This window comes from Lissotriton helveticus (assembly GCF_964261635.1).
Source record: "Lissotriton helveticus chromosome 1_1 unlocalized genomic scaffold, aLisHel1.1 SUPER_1_unloc_22, whole genome shotgun sequence".
Lineage (NCBI taxonomy): Eukaryota > Metazoa > Chordata > Amphibia > Caudata > Salamandridae > Lissotriton > Lissotriton helveticus.
This window is the reverse complement of record NW_027611662.1, coordinates 1,398,135-1,420,643: the sequence shown is the minus strand read 5'-3', so window position 1 is coordinate 1,420,643 and position 22,509 is coordinate 1,398,135. Positions and strand designations below refer to the sequence as shown.

Below are 22,509 nucleotides of genomic sequence, written 5' to 3'. Positions count from 1 at the left end.
TTGTGTGGAGAGGCAAGCACTCACTGTGGGTTATATGGAGAGGCAGCCACTCACTGTGGGCTGTGTGGAGAGGCAGCCGCTCACTGTGGGCTGTATAGAGAGGCAGCCGCTCACTGTGGGTTGTGTGGAGAGGCAGTCACTCACTGTGGGCTGTGTGGAGACACAGACACTCACTGTGGACTGTATGGAGAGGCAGCCGCTCACTGTGGGTTGTGTGGAGAGGCAGCCACTCACTGTGAGTAGTGTGGATAGGCAGGCATTCACTGTGGGCTGTGTGGAGAGGCAGCCACTCACTGTGGGCTGTGTGGAGAGGCAGCCACTCACTGCGGGTTGTGTGGAGAGGCAGCCACTCACTGTGGGTTATATGGAGAGGCAGCCACTCACTGATCACTGTGGGCTGTGTGGAGAGGCAGTCACTCACTGTGGGCTGTGTGAAGAGCTAGCCACTCACTGTGGGCTATGTGGAGAGGCAGCCACTCACTGTGGGCTGTGTGGGGAGGCAGTCACTCACTGTGGGCTGTATGGAGAGGCAGTCACTCACTATGGACTGTGTGGAGAGGCAGCCACTCACTGTGGGCTGTATGGAGAGGCAGTCACTCACTGTGGGCTGTTTGGAGAGGCAGCCACTCACTGTGAGTAGTGTGGATAGGCAGGCATTCACTGTGGGCTGTGTGGAGAGGCAGCCACTCACTGTGGGCTGTGTGGAGAGGCAGCCACTCACTGCGGGTTGTGTGGAGAGGCAGCCACTCACTGTGGGTTATATGGAGAGGCAGCCACTCACTGTGGGCTGTGTGGAGAGGCAGTCACTCACTGTGGGCTGTGTGAAGAGCTAGCCACTCACTGTGGGCTATGTGGAGAGGCAGCCACTCACTATGGGCTGTGTGGAGAGGCAGTCACTCACTGTGGGCTGTATGGAGAGGCAGTCACTCACTATGGACTGTGTGGAGAGGCAGCCACTCACTGTGGGCTGTATGGAGAGGCAGTCACTCACTGTGGGCTGTTTGGAGAGGCAGTCACTCACTGTGGGCTGTGTGGAGAGGCAGCCACTCACTGTGGGCTGTATGGAGAGACAGTCACTCACTGTGGGCTGTGTGGAGAGGCAGCCACTCACTGTGGGCTGTATGGAGAGGCAGTCACTCACTGTGGGTTGTATGGAGAGGCAGTCACTCACTGTGGGATGTGTGGAGAGGCAGTCACTCACTTTGGGCTGTATGGAGAGGCAGTCACTCACTGTGGGCTGTGTGGAGAGGCAGTCACTCACTGTGGGCTGTATGGAGAGGCAGCCACTCACTGTGGGCTGTGTGGAGAGGCAGTCACTCACTGTGGGCTGTATGGAGAGGCAGTCACTCACTGTGGGCTGTGTGGAGAGGCAGTCACTCACTGTGGGCTGTATAGAGAGGCAGTCACTCACTGTGGGCTGTTTGGAGAGGCAGTCACTCACTGTGGGCTGTGTGGAGAGGCAGTCACTCACTGTGGGCTGTATGTAGAGGCAGTCACTCACTGTGGGCTGTGTGGAGAGGCAGCCACTCACTGTGGGCTGTGTGGTGAGGCAGCCGCTCACTGTGGGCTGTGTGGAGAGGCAGCCACTCACTGTGGGCTGTATGGAGAGGCAGTCACTCACTGTGGGCTGTGTGGAGAGGCAGTCACTCACTGTGGGCTGTATGGAGAGGCAGTCACTCACTGTGGGATGTGTGGAGAGGAAGCCACTCACTGTGGGCTGTGTGGAGAGGTAGCCATTCACTCTTAGCTGGAGGTAAAAGGCAGCCACTCGCTCTGATGCTGGAGTCCCTCGACGGGCTTGCTGCAGAAGGACCATTTCCCATTCAGAAAACTTTGTTCGTAGAAATATCTCGGGAGACACTTTTATAGAGAAATATTAGAATCTAAACTCCTTGTAGACAATAGATACAATACAATACATAGGCATTTATAAAGTGTGTGGCGGCTCACAAGGAAGCGTCCTAGTGTCAGCAGCCCGACCACCCAAAAACAGGCAACCAGCCTAGGCAATAAACATATCGAGTATTCAAACCTTTCCTTAAGACCATTTCTGATGGTGAAAGCCAGGACGCAGTTGAAGCGAGTTCCATAGTTTCGCTGTTAGTAAGGCAAAGGCTCTCCCACCACTCCTGGACCTACGAACGCTGAGGGTATTCAAGGGCTTTAGTGAATTGGACCTCAGGGTCTGCCCTGACAATAGATCCTGAGTCTTCTTCTCAGATACTGCGGACCTTTCTGCTCCAGGGCTCTGTAGTAGAAGATTAATGCCTTGAATTTGATTTGGGGGGGGGGGGGGTAGGCAAAACAAGGGTACCCTGTTAAGCGAACCTGGGGTTGTAATGTATATAAAAGGAACAATGGTCCAGGGGTGGCCTAATCTTAGGTCCAAAGATACAAAGAAAAAGTTATTTTATCTAGATATTGAATAAATTAGGGAGCACAGTATGTAGGGCAGCATGTGTACTTTTAATCATTATGATTGCCATTTGGCATTAGACAGGTACGTCCGGGTGCTCACATGAGTGAAAAAAGTGCGTAACGTGACTAAGTGAAAGAGAAGATACACGCAATATCACCAACACAACAACAAGAAATCCACAACGATATATACAATGGGGGGATTTTCATTGGGGGGGTCGACGGCGTTTCGATCTTTACGTAGTCAAGATCATCATCAGGACAGGGTGAGCAGTCTGAAACTGGAGTAAAAAATTAGCTTATGTTAGCACTGTGCCCTACTGGACATTTAATTAATACAGTGCCTTTGTGCTCCCAGTGCCAGAGTAATAACAGTTGGCATGTGTTTAGTTTAGTTCACAGTTTTTTGCATAAAACATCCCAAGTGCGGGAAGGGATTAGAGCTAATGCGTGCTTAAGTAATTGGGGTAATGATACCAGGGTGACCTTTACATTACGTGCTGTGTTGCATACCTATACTTACTAATTAAGGGAGCAGGTAAATGAAGAGGAGGAGTGTCTGGCGCACTCTATGTAGGTTCAGTCTCTTTGAAGCCTGGTTCATGTAGCACTCGAGTATGGAAGGATCTGGGGTGAGTAAGGCAAAACATCAAAAATCAAACCCAATTTTCCATCAATAGAGATTATATTCTGGGTCTTAGCGGTACATAGTGGCTTCTTACTTGCAACTCAGTTGGAGTAGAGGGTCCTCTACATCAATTAATGGTTTCAGGTGAGTATTTAGAGGTCATAGTCTAGAAGACTTTAATTAAACAATGTGGAACATGGTACTAATTTATGAAAGTGTGTAAATTACAGTTAAAATCATGAGCCATGCTTACTTGAGTATACTTTGTGGAGGATATACATATTTAAAGAGGGTGAATACCCCTAAATGTATGTGATACTTCGATGGTTGTTCTTCCTAGTACAGGTGTTGCTAGTGAGGTCCTGGTTCCCTGCGTAATATCTTCCTAAGGTGGTCAGGGTTGCGTAGGTGGTACTTACCTGTTACCAGTGATTACTAGTTGTGTGCTCAATTTCCTATTTTGTGCTACAGTGATTTTATATTCTAGGTTCTAAGTGATATTTCCAACAAGTATTCTAGTTCTAAAAGTGCATATTCCTGACAGTGGTCCATGTGGCCCTGTCCTGTACATATCCCCTGTAAATTCTGCCCGTGCCTGTTGGCACATTGTAAAGTGTGTGTTTTTATCTAATGTGTTTTGGTATAATACAAAGGTTATTTTTATACATAACCTTGTGTGGAGTTTCCTTTGTGGTGGGCCTTGGGTGTTGTTGCTGGGTGCGTGCGCAAACACTTAACTCACATTGCCTCCGAGTTTAGCCTTACTGCTCGTGTCACGTTACCAAGGGACTGAGCAGGGGTTTTCTTGGCGTGTAACTCCCTTGCCCTGACTTAGAGTGGTGGTCTCTGACTGACTTTGGCACGAGCCCTGGCCAGCCGGGGATCCCATTTCTAACAGAGGGTTTTGGAGAATTGTTCAAGTCGAGTCCTAAAAACAAGGTATAGATATTTTCAATTAAGATATCCTCGTTGGTACACCCTTATTTAGGTCCACTAACATTTTTTTGGTTACATAAAACACTATCCGCCTTGAGGGGCTGACCGTTAGTGAAAGCGTGGGCTCAAATAGGGCATAAGCATAATTACCAATACAGTCTCTGATTCACGTCTGAGATCTGGATCTGTAATTAGAGTGGCGGGAATTACAAGGTTGAAATGGGAGGTCATGTACAAGCAGCAGGGTCTGTGGGGCAGGCAGGGACACTTACTAAATCGCTGTGTTCTGGGCCAGGGATAGCTTACCTGCTCCACACGGCGGTCGCGCTGAATGCTGTTGCTGCATCAGGGGGCGGGGGGAGGGGGCGAAGGTAATAATGGCTTCCAGGCATGTTTGATCCTACGCACCCGCACAAGAAGTCATGCACACGTCGCTCTAGTGACTGCTAACACGCGCCTGCGTGTTGGAGCCACATGCGTAAGATGTAGGAGAGACACTACCCGTTTGCGCATGGCTAATGGTTCCCTCGTTTCCAGAATGACATGTCTAATCATTAATGCTATGAGTTCAGTATACATACTTAAATTTCAGGCTTGGGAATAGCCCTTATTACGTGCCGTAATTCTACTTTAGTGTTGACATTTAAATTCAATTGCGGACTTAAAATGAGCCCCTATTCAATAAGGTATTTAATCTGGCAATACAGCTTTTGGGATCAGTAGGTAATAGCTAGCTAGTATTTCCTGCAACCCCTTGTTGGTTATTAAAAATTACAAGTTACAACAGGGTATACGTGCTAATAATTATAATGTGCATATTTTCAACGACAGGGCTTGAGAGTAGCCCTTTAATGCTCAGTTGTGCTTAGTCCAATGTATGTGCTGATATTTACAGTGCGCATGATGAGCCTAAGGGTTCCATAGGTAAGGCAAGTGTAAATATACAGAACTGGCCTCCTAGCTGTAAGGATACATTGATTACAGTGCGCATTCAGCCTAGGAATAGTACAAACACATAAGGGATGCGTAGCGAATTCCAGCACCGCTTTGTAGGTTATGAGATATCTTGATATGTAGATATGGTTAACACAAAAAGTAACATTAGTTAATTCTGTACAAGGTTAGCATAGTGGGTGACAAAAGGCTCATCAGGTTAGACCTATGAGGAGGACAACTGGTTCAAGGGACCTTGGTGGCATGGTATCAAACACAAGTTTTCCACTCATCAAGAGTGTTCAGTCCTTTTTCAATTGTCTTGCAGTTATAGATCCATTTGCATTCTAGACGATTGTGTATGGATTCTTTGTTACCGCCCCTTGTGCCGGGTATCAGGCTGTCTATCACCTGCCAGGTGAAATCTGTTTCTGAATGTCCCTGGGCCAAAAGATGTTCCACCATTGGCACCGTGAGTACTTTACAAAGTATCCAGCTTCTGTGTTGTGAGCTCCGGGTCTTGATCTGCTGTGTAGTCTGACCGATGTAGTATAGTTGGCACGGACACTTGATGCAGTAGATTACATTTTTGGAATTGTAGTTGGTAAATGACTTAAGAACATGCTTGGCTCAATATAAGCCAGCCGGACCTAAAATTCAAATTTAGCTATGATGGACACACACCAGGTTGACTACCTGGATGTAACTATCAAGTGCTTGGATGGCCAGTTATACACTACTCTATTCAGAAAGCCCACCGAACGGAACACCCTGCTTGAATACCACAGTGCGCACCCCAGGGAAGCCAGTGATGGCCTTCCATGTGGGCTATTTCTGAGGATCAGGCGTAACTGCAAATTCAAGGAAGACTTTTTTCATGAGGCAGAGATCCTCTTTCAGTAATTAGCATCCAGGGGCTACCCCAGGAAACTAGTGAAACGCGATATGAAAAGAGTGTGATATGCCCACCGGGAACACCTACTCCACCCACGTGATAAGAAATCACTAACTAGGATCACCTGAGTCACCACTTTCAGCACAGTGAGCAATAAACTGACGAAACTGGTGGGAAAACATTGATCTGTACTAGACCCACTCGAACTAAGTACAGCAACCCTCTTTTTCTCTTTTATAAGAGGGCACAACCTTAAAGATCACTTGGTTAGGGCGTCCACCTCAGTCAGAAAAAATAACACTATTGAGGCTTGTTTAAATCTGCCACCAATTTTTGGACACTACAAATGTAATCTCTGCATGGCTTGCGACTCCACAAACAACACAAATGTTGCCACAGAGGCCAGTGCCTCATGCCCTCTGGCTGCAACGGTGAGTCTCCTCAGGACATGATGCACTTTATAATGTTTTGTAGTTTTTCTGCTATCCCTAGAAAGTTATTGATTATTCCCATTCTCAAAAAAGAGGGTTTTAGGCTGGTGAGACCAGCTTTTATCTTTTTACAACTCCTCTCTAATTACACTGTTTTGCATACGCTTAACTTTTTATGGTGTCGATGTTAGACTCAGGTCAAGCTGCGATTAACTTCTATACTGTAATTCATGAATTTTTATCTAGTGTTCTGATTAACTTGGACATATTATATTTGTCAATCTGTAACTTGGAAGATGTTTTATCATTTTATGTATGACTTTTATGGTTTTCTTTTATAAAACCGAATAAAGTTTGTTGATAATAATCACTAGGGGATTCATTTACAGGGTAGCATGGTATCCCTCACAATAACTCCAGGAGTCACAGTCCACACAATGTACATGCTTTGTTCCCCCTACTTCCAACCTTACATGTACCCCCAATCACCTGCCCAAACCTCTCCCTGCTGATGCCAATGTGGTCCTCTATCATCCCGCAGACCATATTTTTGGCCCCTTTGAAAGTGCCCACACAATAAAAATGCTGCAGTTGTAAATACATATCAACTACCATTTGTTGTGTTTGAAACATTTTATTGAATAATAAAACCTAATAAACATAAGCTGATTATTAAAGCAAAACAAAACATCAGTTGCCATACACATAAGAGACAAAAGTAGTACATAAAAATCAACATACTGTAACAGCAAAGTTATGTAGAGCACAATTCCGAATTTCAGGCAATCTTTAAAGTTCAACGATAGAAACGTTCATAAAGAACAGGAAAGAAAAGAAAGAAGGTGGGATACAGTGATTTCATTAATGTAATGCTTCCTACATATAGAAAAACAAAAATAATTATTTTCCTTAAGCACTAAAGTCTGCAAACTAAAATACTAAGAGAAATATATTGAACAATGAACATTTCATGTGCAATTTGAATTCAATTTGAATGTTTTAACCTCCTCAGCATTCTTTGACTCATGATTACAACCTGAATGCTTGCTGGAAAGGAACCGCCTCATGGGGTTCAAAATCGCATCTTTTCCAACAATAGGATTAAAATGATAAACTTGAATTTCAATTCAATTTATTGATTTAGGCCTTTTTGGAGATCAACAATTTTAAATATATACAAAAACCATACACTTTGGTATATTTGTCACCTAAACTTGAATTCAATCCACCTTTTGATTAAACACTTCCCATTCCAGCAAGCATCACAGGACCACTTGTTGTCTTCCCATTTAGTGATGATGTTTCAGATGGCAACAATAATAAATATGTTTAAAATTTTACCTCCGAAAGCAAAAACATGCCATTTCTGAATCATGGTGCACAATAAAATGTAGGAACAGAAGGGCATCTTTAGGTATACCATTCATTAAGGTTCGACCAGTCTTGAAACTAGAATTCCTGAACTTTTGGACATTTAAATGTCATATTTTTAAAGAGTTCAAACAAACCCAGAACGAGCTCCGCGAAAAATTGAAGATGAGTGAATTGTACTTAGAGAAAATGTGCTGATTAGTAATCTATGGATGTAGAATACAGTGGTCAGGCAATGCTTGTGGATCTAATCTTTTCAGATTTTAACTGCATAGTTTGTTCAATAAATTGACTGAGCATAATACTTGAAGGTCCATCTCTCAGATGAGTTCTATTACAGTTTTATTTGCGATAACACTAAAAGAAGTCAATGATAAATAGATTTTAAAAGCCATGGGTGGAATTGATCCTTGGTCTAAATTCAGATTATTGTCTGCAATAGAAAACAGTGCAAACATAACAAATCTAAAAGGATTGAATATGTTTATTATAGTGGGTTAGAGTAAACCCAGAAGGCACACATTGGTCCTGAAACTCAGAAAATATATCTAAAGATTATGATTACATCCTATTTTATGTCCAGAGACTGCTTTAGATGCTTTCCTGTTTAAGTAACATTTGCAAATATATTTAACAAAACATTAAAGCTGGATGTCAGAAATTCTGTCTTTAAGTATTGTGTAAGAGTTATGTGTGATGGTTTTTATTTGATCTGAAGCAACACTAACACTAAATAGGTACATGCCCCGGTTATCAATCAACTAACATTAGCAAACTTAATTTGGAGGGAATTGAGAAAAATGGCCTCATGTATCAAGGGTTTCATTGTTCAAAAATCCACTGGTTCGGTAATTCACAGAGTTTGCAAATGCTAAACTGCTTTTTGAAATGTACTAAGCCCATTTAACAATTCAGAATTTGGAAGGGGAATGTTAATAGTGTCCCTTCTGAATATGTAATACATCCTTAAGGTATATATTAAGCTTTGAAACCATATGTGGGTTGAAAAACAGTAACAGGAGGTAGTAACCCAAGGGGATATTTGTGAATCTGAAGTAAAATGGGGTGCATTAAAAATGCCTTTATTTAAAAGCAATCACAGACAAAGTAGTGTGCTGACTCCACAAGCAACCACTTTTAACAAATGGATTATTAGTACATGAAACTCAGTATTTCCTATATTGCTGAAATTTAGTCTCTAATATTTTTGTAATGTCGTGTAAATATTTGTTCCTGTTAGTTCCCATTTCAATATTGTCATGAAATGTACCTATTCTTTTTGTCAAACATATTGAAATATCTTTATCACAATTTTTGGGGCATTCTAAAAAGTGTTTTCACTCTCTAACTTGAAGCTTTCTTAGAAAAATACTGACGCCAGTTCCTGGTTTCTCCTAGATCTTTTAGCTTTCTCACTAAAACAAGCACAATATTGATTTGAGAGAGGTGGTTATTGTAGTCATACGCACTGGGGTTAGTTTAGAAATGACCAATTCCTTAATCTTTAGAAATAATACTTGGAAAAGTTTATATTCAATAATTTCGGATAACTTACTGATAAAGATATCAGATAAAGATCCCCAAATGTCTTACCTTGTGGTATCAAAAATATGCTAGAATTAACAGACTTCTCTTCTAGATAAATCCAGGTATGAGAAGTTATTAAATCCGATTATCAACTTTCTGTTATTTTAACACATTTTCAGTGCACAGAGTATTTTCCCTACATAGATCATGCAATGGTCTGTGCTTGAACGTACAATGAAGGGGTAAAAATGCTCTTTTGCTATAAGGATTTTCTGCAGTGTGGAGTTTCTCATTGTGAAATAGCGTTTTTCTCTGCAGCTTTTCTGGCATTCAGAGCACTCATTAGGTGTTTCATCAGTATGGAGTTGCTTATAGTTAGTGAGGCTGTGCCTATCAAATAGGAATTTCTGGCATTCACAGCATTGGTAATGTTTTTCCCCTGTGTGCGTCTGCTCATGTAGAGTGAGATTGAGTTTAAAATGTATGATTTTCTGGCATTTGGAGACCTGAATTATTTTGATGGTGTGTTTTCTTATGGCGCTTGTAACCATCTCTAACTCTGAATTTTTTCTGACATTTAGAGCACTGATAATTTTATTCACCAGTGTGGATTCTCACATGTTCAGTGAGATGAGATTTTTGGCTGAAACATTTTTGGCATTCGGAGCACTGATAAGGTTTTTCCCCAGTGTGGATTCTTATATGCTGAGTGAGACTGCTCTTTCGAATGAAACATATCTGGCATTCAGAGCACTGATAAGGTTTTTCCCCAGTGTGGATTCTTATATGCTCAGTGAGATTGTTTTTTTGACAGAAACATTTGTGGCATTCAGAGCACTGATAAGGTTTTTCCCCAGTGTGGGTTCTTATATGCAGCGTGAGATATCTTTTTTCACTGAAACATTTCTGGCATTCAGAGCACTGATAAGGTTTTTCCCCAGTGTGGGTTATTATATGCAGCGCGAGATGTCTTTTTTTACTGAAACATTTCTGGCATTCAGAGCACTGATAAGGTTTTTCCCCAGTGTGGGTTTTTATATGCAGCGTGAGATGTCTCTTTTCATTGAAACATTTCTGGCATTCAGAGCACTGATAAGGTTTTTCCCCAGTGTGGGTTTTTATATGCAGCGTGAGATGCGTTTTTTCACTGAAACATTTCTGGCATTCAGAGCACTGATAAGGTTTTTCCCCAGTGTGGATTCTTATATGCTTAGTGAGACTGCTTTTTTGACTGAAACATTTCTGGCATTCTGTGCACTGATAACGGTTTTCCCCAGTGTGGATTCTTATGTGCTGTGTGAGACTACTTTTTCTACTGAAACATTTCTGACATTCAGAGCACTGATAAGGATGTTCCACAGAGTGGGTTATTGCATGTCGAGAAAGAATTTGTTGGTTACAAAACCTTTCCTGGCATTCAGAACACTGATAAGGTTTTCCCCCAGTGTGGAATCTCACATGTGCAGTTAGAAGTGATTTAAGTTTGAAATTTTTTGGGCATTCAGAGCACTGATAAGGTTTTTCCCCAGTGTGGATTCTTGTATGTTCAGTGAGTCTGCTTTTGCAACTGAAACATTTCTGGCATTCCGTGCACTGATATGGTTTCTCTCCAGTGTGGGTTATTTTATGCCGAGTGAGACTGTTTTTGTCAATGAAACATTTCTGGCAATCTGTGCACTCATGAGGTTTTTCCCCAGTGTGGGTTCTTGTATGCAGAGTCAGAGTGCTTTGATCACTGAAACATTTCTGGCATTCAGAGCACCGATAACGTTTTTCCACAGAGTGGGTTAATGCATGTCGAGATAGACTCGGTTTGTTACAAAACCTTTTCTGGCATTCAGCACACTGATAAGGTTTTTCCACAGAGTGGATTAATTCATGTCGATATAGATTCGGTTTGATACTAAACCTTTTCTGACATTCAGAGCACTGAAAAGGTTTTTCACCAGTGTGAATTCTTGTATGTTCAGTGAGTCTGCTTTTGAAACTGAAACCTTTCTGGCATTCAGAGCACGGATAACGTTTTTCCACAGAGTGGGTTAATGCATGTCGAGATAGACTCGGTTTGTTACAAAACCTTTTCTGGCATTCAGCGCACTGATAAGGCTTTTCCACAGAGTGGGTTACTTCATGTCGATATAGACTCGGTTTGATACTAAACCTTTTCTGACATTCAGAGCACTGAAAAGGTTTTTCACCAGTGTGGATTCTCATATGCTCAGTGAGATAAGATTTACGCCTGAAACTTTTTTGGCATACTTTGCACGGAGAGTGTTTTCCCCCAGTGTGTATTCTCATATGCTCAGTGAGATAAGATTTACGCCTGAAACTTTTTTGGCATACTTTGCACTGAGAGTGGGTTTCCCCTGTGTGCATTCTGTCAAAAATCTGTGGGATAAGATTTATGGCTGTATCTTTTTGGGCACAGGTAACTTTTCTCCCCAACTTCGGTTATTTTGCCTCGATTTTAGAGTCGGGCTTGTTTAGATAATGTTCAGCACTTTTCCCTAAAAAAAATTGTGTGTAATCTTCTCAACACTTGAATTGAGCAAAAAATGTCGGGAAGCAGTCCTGTAACACCTGTTGACATTTTTCTAGCAGATAATAGTCTTTAGGTAATAGCCTCTTCGGCAGTAACTTAATTTGTGACTGAAGTTTTTCTCAAATCTTTTTGTATAGGTTATTAGCAATGCAGTAATAAGGTGTTAGTCTGATATTTACTGATTAAACTGATAAGTACCTTTTTGCACTTTGTAATGGCAGTAACTAAGGCGTTAGAACGTGCAGAGTACTATTGTGGATCATTAGTCGCAGAACATCAGTTCCTTCTACCCTTTCTATGTTTGGTGTAAGGTTAAGGTTTGTAGTTCGGAGTATGACGATTTATTTACATTAGATATAGCGCAACGGTGCTCCTTTAATCCATTTTTATATTTAACAGTTTTACATATCACTCCTGCACAACAGATAATGTTCAGGCGATTTACATAGAATTACAGAACAGTACACAATAAAAAGGAAACAATCTGAGATGGTCATTAACACAATAAAGTTTTGAATTGTTAAGGTTTTCGCAAGAGTGAACAGAGTGGGTCAAGGTGTTATATCCCAAGGCAAATAGTCTCAAACTTGCATAACTGGTTAAAAACGGTTGTTGAACAAAGGTGATTTTCCAATCTTTTGGTTGTTAACGTGTCAGCTTCGGAGTCTTCTTTCAGCGTCTTTTCTTTGATGGTATCCAGAAGAAACCTTTAGTTGTAACTTTCTTTTATGCAGTGCGTGCTTCTTCTCTAGAATTACATGATGCTTTAGATGAACGTTATTCTGTCATGCTGAGGCAATTTGTCTTTCTGATAGTATTTCAGATGAGGATGCTGAAGCGGTCTTTCTACATTATTTCTGATGCTGCGTGCACAGATATGGCTATGCTCTGGTTTAATGAAATGCAAAATTAGAGACTTCACTTACAGGTATAGTACTTTCCTCGCCACACTTAGATTTTTGGAAATTATTTAAACGTAGAATGCTGGATGTCCTTCAATTTTTCAAAATAATCCTTCTTATGGCACTGACATTCAGTTGATTAGTGCTAAATCTTGCTTTCTTTGTTCGTAATTTCAATCACCTATAGTATTGAAATTAAATTGTTAATACATGTACATTTCCAAAAATATAATTTACAAGCCAAATCAATGCAGAATTTTGAATATGCTGAGCTGTTTTTCAGAAAGAGCAGAGTGTAGAATGGTAGCCTGAGAGTTCTTGGATGTAGGAGTGAGGATTTGTAGAATTTTCCACATTTTATTAAGCTCACAAAGGATACATCTACCCTATGGAGTTCAACAAATAATTGAGTTAAACCTAAATGGCCTAAGATTTGAAAACAATACGACACTTCCGGGAGAAATAACGACAGTAAATTATAAGAAACTTTATTGGTCAGATAACACCAAAGATTCTATTACAAACACTGCGCAAGCAATTGTGGATTTTCTCTTCGAAGGAGATTATTCGAATGCTGTCGAAAAATGGTCTCTCTTCACAAAGCAAATAATTACCACAATCTCAATAATATGCTAATAAATGTCAGTGGAGGAAAAAAGCAGCATGTTCATTGGTGAAAATTTCGTTTGAAAGCCATCAATTAAAAAAAGGACGTAACAGAATCCTGAGATTGATCAAAAAGTTTGAAGTTAATTTAATTTACAGAGTAAAACTCAAAAAGATAAATACAGGAGTAAGGAAAATGACCTGGAAGGACAAAATGCAAGAAAAGCAATAGTTGTGGGCAAAAGCTCTATATGCTTGCAAAATTGAGTAATTCAAAAGGCTTCTGGATTCTATTAAACAAACTGAGTAGATCTTGTAGGAAATCTACTTCATCAACAGTAACTGAATCTGAATGGGTATCGTTCATAGATATGCATTTGAATCCTACTCCAACATGGCTGTGAATTCTACTGATTGGGCTATAAATAGAATAGGAGGAGAAAAGAATAATAACTCAATAGAGATAACAGAAAACCAAGTATGTAAATTAATAAAGAATCAGAGACCCAATGGTGCCCCAGGCCCACATGGGATTCCCGCTGTGTTGTATAAGGAGAAAGCATCAAATTGGTCGAGCTATCGAACAGCAGTATTTAATCATGCTCTCCAACCAAGAACAGTCCCCGAGGCATGGAAGGGATCTATAATTTCTACTATATATAAAAGTCGGGACTGGTCCCTCCCTTCCAATTACAGATTAATTACGCTCCAAGATATCAAAGCTAAATTAGCTGCATCTGTTCTACTTAAGGAGTTAATTGATTGGGCTAATGAAAACCATTTAATTCCACCGAACCAATCAGGTTTTGTACACAGTCAAGGTACAACAACAAATGTGTTAACACTGGGAATTTTAATGGAAAAATATAAAACAAAAAAACAGCCATTATATTTATGTTTCGTTGATTTTAAAGCTGCCTTTGACTGCAAAAATAGGCAGATTTTATGGAGGAAACTGGATCGTTATGGCACTAGCTCCAGCCTTTTAAATGCAATACAATTGTTATATACTGATACCTGGACAAGAGTCCGTCTAGGGAATGGCTCAAAGCTTTCGAGGAAAATTAAAAAAACTCAAGGCCTAAAGCAAGGGTGTGTTTTAGCTCCATATTTATTTAATCTATTTTTATCAGACTTTACTCTTGCAATTAAAAATGAGTTAGCATACTCACCAAAGCTGGCTGAGAAACAAATATCAAACTTATTATACACTGATGACATCGTCCTGCTAAGCCAAACAAGGATAGTACGGCAGCGATTAATAAACAAAACATCAATGTATTCAATTGAGAACAAAATGACAATAAACGAAACAAAAACATAAGTAATGGAAGTCAGTACCAAGAATCGGAAGGGCAGTCAATACAAATGGTACCACCAAAAGCAAGAGCTAGAAAAAGTTCAATGTTATAAATATCTTGGGGTACTGTTTGACGAGAAATTATCTATTTAAAACCATAAAATGGAGATGAAATAAAGAGCCAAAAGTCTACAAGGGTCTTTTCGCCTACTTTATAGCTCCTTGGGAGGCCCAACTTTTACCTCATTAATAAAAGTAATAAAAGCAAAATTGCTATGCACGCCCCCCCCCCCCTCTTCCGGAGATTCCGGATGTCCCTCTTTCTCCCTGATCCGACATTCCAAGACTTGTTTGGCTTCCATGTCATTAGAATTAAGTCTCTCCCCTGCTAACCCCCCCCCTTTCGTATTAATGATTTTGTATTATGTTGTATTGCATTTTCCTTCCTCCTTGAACAGGCACCTAACTGTATTGTTTCTCTGCCTTGCCTGTTTTTTTTTTATTTACAATAAAAAGAGTTATAAAAAAAAAGCGAAATTGCTCCCGAGCCTTATATGGAAGTGAAATACTCGTGGCTTGATGCCGCCCAGGCGGAGTGCCCCAGCCCTGAGACGCTGGCACTGCTTTGCCAAAAGCATACCGAATTCTCAGATGAAGCCGGCCGTAAACTGTCCTTCCTTGGTAGAGAGGGTCGAGCGCGCCGCTTTGGGGAGGGGAATCTCCCGGGACGTACCCTTGCTAACCTCCTACGTCCACCGCGCGCTGCCTCCTATATACCTGCTCTCAGTGATGGAGCCTGGACAGGACCACCTCTCCGGTAGATATTAAATCCTGTTTTCTCGACTTTTACTCTCACCTCTATTGTGCCGGCACTCCCTTGCCACTGGAGGAGTTCGACCAATATTTTGAGTCCGTTGCCCTCGTCTGGCTCGAAGACTACCATAGAATATTTCTTGATGAGCCATTCTCCAGGGAAGAAATATTGGCAGTCATCAACAGCTTACCTAGCGACAAGGCCCCTGGCCTGGATGGCCTGCCTGTCTTGTTCTACAAATCGCTCGCTGACTTCCTGGAACCGCATCTGGCCGCCATGTATACTGAGTCATTCGACACCAGGCTATTCCCGCAGTCCCTGTGCGAAGCATTGATAAATTTGCTCCTTAACCCTGACAAACCTGCCGACCGTCGTGACTCCTACCGTCCTCTTTCCCTAATAAACATAGATAATAAAATCTTTCCCAAATCTCCCTGATCAATCTGGCTTCATACCTGGTAGGGCAACCTCAAATAATCTTCGCACCATTTTCTCTGTCCTGCATCAAACTAACCCTAACTTGCCGGCAGTGGCCGCACTACTCGACACCACCAAGGCGTTCGATACGTTGGAGTGGCCGTTCCTGGTGCATGGTCCAGGGGGCAAGATGGCGGCCGCTTAGTTACGGCTGTAGCAGCAGAGCAGTGAGGACGTATGGCTGTGAGCTCCTATACATGAAGCTAGCCAGGATGCTGAACGTGTAGCACTGCGGCGTGGGAAATACATTTGAACTTTTTACTTACGCAAAACCTTTCCACTCAATTTGTCAGCAGCATCAAAAACAGATACAAAGTAATGATAGATGTGCAGATGGTATTCTCTGCTCTCTCTTGTCGCGGCTCAGCATTACGGCTATTACGGGACCTGGCGGGGGTTTGGTCTTACCTTCAGCCCAGGTGGAGACGGCGAGCTCCGCTCAGAGGGCGGGTCAACTTCCGACGTGCCTGCCGTGGTCAGAGGAATCCTGAAGGTGGAGGCGAAGGCGAAAGTGCAGCACAGAACTGGTGTGACTTGCTGGAACTCCGCGGCCCCGTGCGGCGAAAAACATCCTGTGATATGGCTCCGAAGGTGAATGCCTCGAACAAGGCTGCACAGGCACGGAAGAAGTTACGAGAGGAGACGCTTCCCGAAGATGGTACAGAACCCGGGATAACACGTACTCCTCTGATTGAAGAGCGTGTCAGGAGAAGGCAGCAACAGCAGCAGAATGGTGCCCGGACCCGACCCCCTCCAATCTCAATAGCGGAAATGCTTGTAAAGTCCGGTAAGGAGAAGGGGGTCGGGGGGAATTACAGCGGTTGAGAATACTCCTAATACTCCTAAGAAAGAGACTGTCATGGATATAAATACAGCTGGGGGTACAGAAGGTGATGACCCCATTGCAGGGGGTAATGGAATGGCTCTGGATACAGACAAGGTAGATGAACCATATGTACCTATTAATATCCCGACAAAGAGCCCCCATTTATGAATGACTTTCAGGAGGCAGAAATCTCTCATAAGCAGGGGGGAAGCGCAGGAGATGAAGAACGGGGCAAATGTAATCGCGCTAAACCTCAGTGTGGCAAGAGCAATGAAGACCTGCTTAAAGGCGATGAAGGGATTATAGAAGATGCAGGAGAAGGCAAAGAAGGTCAAGAAAATGCTTCTAATGAAGCCTTTTTCTCGGCATCAGATGGGCAAGAATGGTCTGAGGAGGAAGACGAGGCCTGCTCCTCATATTTAGACTCAGAAAGTGACCCTGAGATAGATCAACCGGCCACAACTATGAAAGCACCTGGAGCATCGAATAACGGCTTGCAGACCACACGACGGGAGCTAAGTTGGGAGCTTCTCTCCGACCACCCTCACCAGGATAACATGGATGACGAACATACCCAGATATCGTTGTTAGAATCCATACATCAAGAAATTATAGCCCACCGGGAAGAAACCCGTAGAGATAATCAGAAGGCTCATTCCGCGATGAAACAGATGCAAGGTGTAGTGCGGAAATTGTCAAAGGCATGCTCTAACACCATTGACAGGGTGGCTAACCTGGAAGATCGGATAGTAGTGGTAGAATCTGATGTGGCAGTGGCTGTTTCCAGTACTAAACAACAAAATGCACAATTGGTGGATATCCAATGGAAACTTGAACAGATGGAAAATCGACAAAGCAGGAATAACCTGTGAGTTCTGGGAATTCCCGAAGGGGCCGAAGGCTCCGATATTAGAACATTTGTGATTAAATTATTCGGACAGGCATTTCCTGAACTTAACGAGTGGGACTGGCCCAGTGAAATTCAAAGAGTCCATCGTACACCGCAAAATCTGAGGAGAGGTGCTAAGGAAGGAGATTTACCAAGAGCCATTTTGATTTATTTTGGGAACTTTATATTAAGACAAGCCATCTCTGACAAAGCAAGACCCAATGCAAAACGTAATGTGAAAGGAATTTCGTTTTTTGTGAGGCCAGATTTTTGCCACACTACAGTGGAGAGACGCTGGCGACTGAGAGGAATGATAAAACAATTTCAGGACTTAAATATGCAGGCATACCTGGTTAATCCGGCTCAACTAAAAATTATTCATAACGGGAAGACTTTGTTTTTCTCTTCGGAGATAAAAGCTAAAGAATTTTTAGACTCAATTGGAGCTACTAGTTAGAAATCCTTGATGTTTATTATAAATCTGTCCTCACTGCCTACACTGCATTCCATCATACACTAAGCTAGGACTGAGTGCCTCGCATTTCCGGGAGGGTAGGGGGGGATCCAGGGGTCACCTGAAGGGGGAGTGGGTGGGGGAGCACGGGGTAAGTGGTGATGGGGGTTGGGGGGAGGGACGAGGGAGAAAGGGAAAAAATGGAGAGTGGTGTAGGATAAGACAAAACGTATTTTTGCTGTTATGTGGTAAAGTAAGGGACTCAGTACCTGTTATTGTCGATCAATTATATAAAGGAATGCAAAATTGTTGGCTGTGGTTATTTAAAAAGAAGCTGGGTCTAGATGTTGGAACCTTAACTCAATTAAATGGCAAATGTTAAGATCTGTACTATAAACGTGGGAGGCATGAATGACTGGAAAAAGAGACAGAGGTTGGCCTACTTAGTTAAACACGAGAATATTGACATTTTTTGTATACAAGAGACTCCCCTTCCGTGGGCTAAGCGTAATTTACTTTATCTGAAGGGTTTTGAGCTAGTTGCTTGTTCAACTCAGACCTCTACAATTAGGGGAGTAGCAATTTTGGTTCGAACATCTCTGGGGAAGGCAAAAAAAGTACTGGCGGATGGTAATGGTAGGTGGGTAATAGCAGAAATGGAACTGGGTGTAACACTTTGTGTAATTTATGGATCAAATCAGGATGATCCTGATATATTTGACTTTTTAGAGGCAGAATTAGTAGGATGGCCCACCCCGTTAATAGTTGCCGGCGATTTTAATATCTCGGCAGATTGGGGGACCCTAAAACCATATACTGGACGGAAACCTAAGGTTTATCGCTCAGTTGATGCTCTTATTAATTCTCATGGATTACAGGATATATGGCTAGTTAAACAACCACAATATCCGGGGTACACATATTTTTCCAATCCTGCCCAGAAACACACAAAATTAGATTATGTCCTTATTTCTTCTTCAGAATTGTCAAAAGTAAATATCACGAAACTCCCAAAGGTAATCTCGGACCACAACCCACTAATAATAACATACGAGGTGAGCAGCTTGAAAAGAAAAAGAAATCCATGGTCTTTTGAAAAAAAATTATTAGTGGATAAAAGATTTACTGAACATCTTAAAAAATGTGTAACAGAGTTCTTTGATAATAATAGATATAGTGCTTCCCGGAATATAGTGTGGGATACATTTAAGGCTGCTCTAAGGGGAGAAACAATAAGTTGCTCTGCAAGACTTAGGAAAAAAGATCGAGAACAAGTTGATAACTTAATGCTGAAAGTAGGGAGTGCAGAGGAACAACATGTGAAGGACATTATGATGGGGAGAGACAGTGCAGAGAGTTTAAAAGCTTTAATGGTTGTGAAAGCTGACCTACAGAAAGAAATAACACAGAAGACTATCAGGGAGTTTCAATCTTCAAGATCTAAGAGATACGAGACTGGAGAACAGGCAGGTAAGGCCCTAGCCCTCCGACTAAGGCAAGTGAAGACAAAGACCACTATTACTCAAATTGAAGAAGCAGGCATAGAGTATACGGAAGAGAAGGATATTCGTAGAGTATTTGACATTTTTTATCAAAGACTGTATGAATTCGAAAAGCCTGGAAGCAAGGAAGGTGGAGAACTTTGTGACAGAGGCCCCAAATTAGACAGGATGTGTAAGGAGGACCTAGATAAAGATATTACAATGAACGAGGTTCTTGTTGCACTTCGGGGGCTAAGCTCTGGGAAGGCTTCCGGACCAGATGGTATACCTCTGGACGTCTTTAAAACTATAGAAGATGAGATCTCACCTCTATTACTGGACCTATTTAATGGGATTTTTTACTCTGGCGCAGTTCCAATGTCTTGGAGAGAAACGACTATTATAATTTTCCATAAAAAAGGGAAACCAGCGACTAGTCCGGGTTCCTATCGGCCCATTACATTAATAAATTCAGAAACGAAATTATATTAAAATTTTTTAGCTAATCGGTTGAGTGGGATCATTGGTAATCTTGTCTCCCCGTGGCAACACGGTTTTGTTCCGGGCCGTGGAACGACGGACCATGTAATTAGAGCCATTAGTTTATTTGATGCTCGGGCTGCAGCGGGAAGAGAGATGGCAATGATCCTGCTCGATGCAGAGAAAGCTTTTGACCGTGTTACTTGGAGCTTTCTATGGGATATATTGGCTGGCAGAGGCTTTGGCCCAAAAATTATCGAAGCCCTTCGGGCAATGTATGTAGAACCAAGAGCTAGAGTGATGGTAAATGGTGAGAAATCAGGGATAATAAACATCAGGAGAGGGACGCGGCAGGGCTGCCCCTGCTTCCCGATTCTCTTTGCCTTGTACATTGACCCGCTAATTCAGGAGATTTTGGCCAATCCAGGAATTGAACCAGCTGTCCATAATGGGTACTCTAATAAAATCCTGGCGTATGCGGATGACTTAGCTGTGATCACTACCAATCCGCAACAGGCACTACCTATTCTGATCAAGGTGGCAAAAGATTTTGGTTTAAACTCTGGATATCAGCTAAACGATACAAAGACCCAGATTATTTGTTCCAAAAACATAACCAGGTCTGATTATAGATTCGTAGAATCCGCAACTTATTTGGGTGTTAAGATTCATGCCTCAGTGGAAAAAATAGTTGAGGAGAATTACATCCCCTAATAAATGCTATTGATAAGGAATTGAGGAGAATTGATGTGCTTCACCTTTCTCTGATAGGGAGGGTTAATGCTCTTAAAATGTTAATGTTTCCTCGAGTATTGTACTTATTTAGAGCAATTTCATTACTAATTGAAGAAAAAATCCTGACAAATCTGGAGTCCACATTTATAAGATTTATATGGCACTATGGCAGGATAAGGCAATCCACTAACTATATGTCCCTTTCGCACGATAGGGGGGGTATGGCCTTACCGAATTTGCGGCTGTATCATTGGTCATGCCTTTTGCTTCAAATGCATATTCTAGTACAGTCAAAAGCTCAGGTAAGAACTGGATCCTTATCAGAAGAAAATCCTATCCCAATCTTTAGAATGCTTATGGGTGATAGAGCGCCAGGGCTGTTTCGGAGGGAATTAACACAGAAATTCTACAAAAAAACTCGATTAAAAACTCTGTTTAGCTTGTGGCAGACATGGAATACTGTTCTAAAATGTTTTCATGTTTCAAGAATTAACCCTCACTTACTGTTACGTAATTCTAGTATCTTCTTTCAGCTGAGAGACGATAGGAATTTTATGATGTGGGAAAGAATGGGAATTTTTACCCTGGGAGATATTACGGAAGAAGGCAAGGTTTTGGGATTTAGGGTACTCCAGAATAAATATGGCATTCCTAGGAGTCATTGGCTTCTATACGGCCAATTAGCCCGTACTATACAATCTTTAAGACCAAGAGCTTTTACCCCTCAGGAACTTCCACTGATCAAGATTCTAGAAAGGGATAGAAATAAGACCCAAATTATTTATAGCAGTTTATTGGAAGTCGTTTCTGATGATATTGAAAAGATGGAAACTAACTGGTCTTCCAAATTAAACGACCCAGAGGTAGATCTAGACCTTGCTTGGTAATGAATAAACGGGTATTAAGAGCATCTAACCTACGTGCACAACATTATAAAACAGTTTTTAATTTGTATCATACCCCTTCAAAACTATATGCTTGGGGACTGATTGAAAATGATAAATGTCCCCGTTGTAATGAGGACCGAGCGGACTTACTGCATATGTTTTTCTCCTGTATATGTCTTGAGACCATTAAAAATGAGATAGGGAGATTCTGGGAAAGCTTAACTGGCCACAACATCCTATTATCCCCGACATTGATGATTTTTGGTGTAGATGCAAACTTAAAACTAGGGGAAGATGAAGTTGCTTTGATGTTTATATGTGTTGCAGTTCTTCGTATATTGATTTCGGCTGGATGGAAAGATGTAAATCCACCATCTTTTCAAATGTGGCTTACTAGATTGTTGGGGATCCACAATATTGAAGCATGTTTATACGAATCTAAAGGTATTAGGAAACGAGTCATGGGCGAACGGAAATGGGCCCCGGTAACTAATTGGAGAACTAACAGGACTTAATTAATTTAGCGGTGTTTAATGTTTTTGTTGATTAGAAAATGTATATAATCCAATGAATGAATTATTTTAAGACATGTATTTGTAAGTTTATTATGAAGTTTTCCTTTTTGTCTATCCTGCTACACAAATCCAATAAAAAATAAAAAAATTAAAAAAAAATTAAAAAAAAGGAGTGGCTGTTCCTGTTCAACATTCTACTGCGTATGGGTTTCAGTGCTTTCTGCGTAATATCAAACTCCTTTACACCAGTCCCTCCGCATGTCTCCGCATTAATGGTCAGGTGTCTGACTCAATCAACATTGCCTGTTGCACTTGCCAGGGGTGTCCGTTATCGCCCATGCTTTTTGCCATCGCCATGGAGTCCCTGGCTGCCAGGCTACGGCAGCACCATACACACAGGGGCATTGGTTTACCTTCCAGCTCTCTCCTGGTCTCAATGTATGCGGATGACGTCACCCTATA

The 22,509-nt window shown here is 41.9% G+C and overlaps 1 protein-coding gene across 1 annotated transcript in view; it reads right to left on the bottom strand.

Moving 5' to 3' along the window:
* Positions 1–6,917: 6,917 nt before the first annotated feature.
* LOC144805753 (uncharacterized) overlaps positions 6,918–22,509 on the bottom strand; it is a 385,948-nt gene continuing 370,356 nt past the window's right edge. Inside the window, exon 3 of the mRNA XM_078672232.1 lies at positions 6,918–11,397. Coding sequence (XP_078528358.1) covers positions 9,734–11,397 — 1,664 coding nt within the window. The 3' untranslated portion in view covers positions 6,918–9,733. The remainder of the gene's footprint in view (positions 11,398–22,509) is intronic.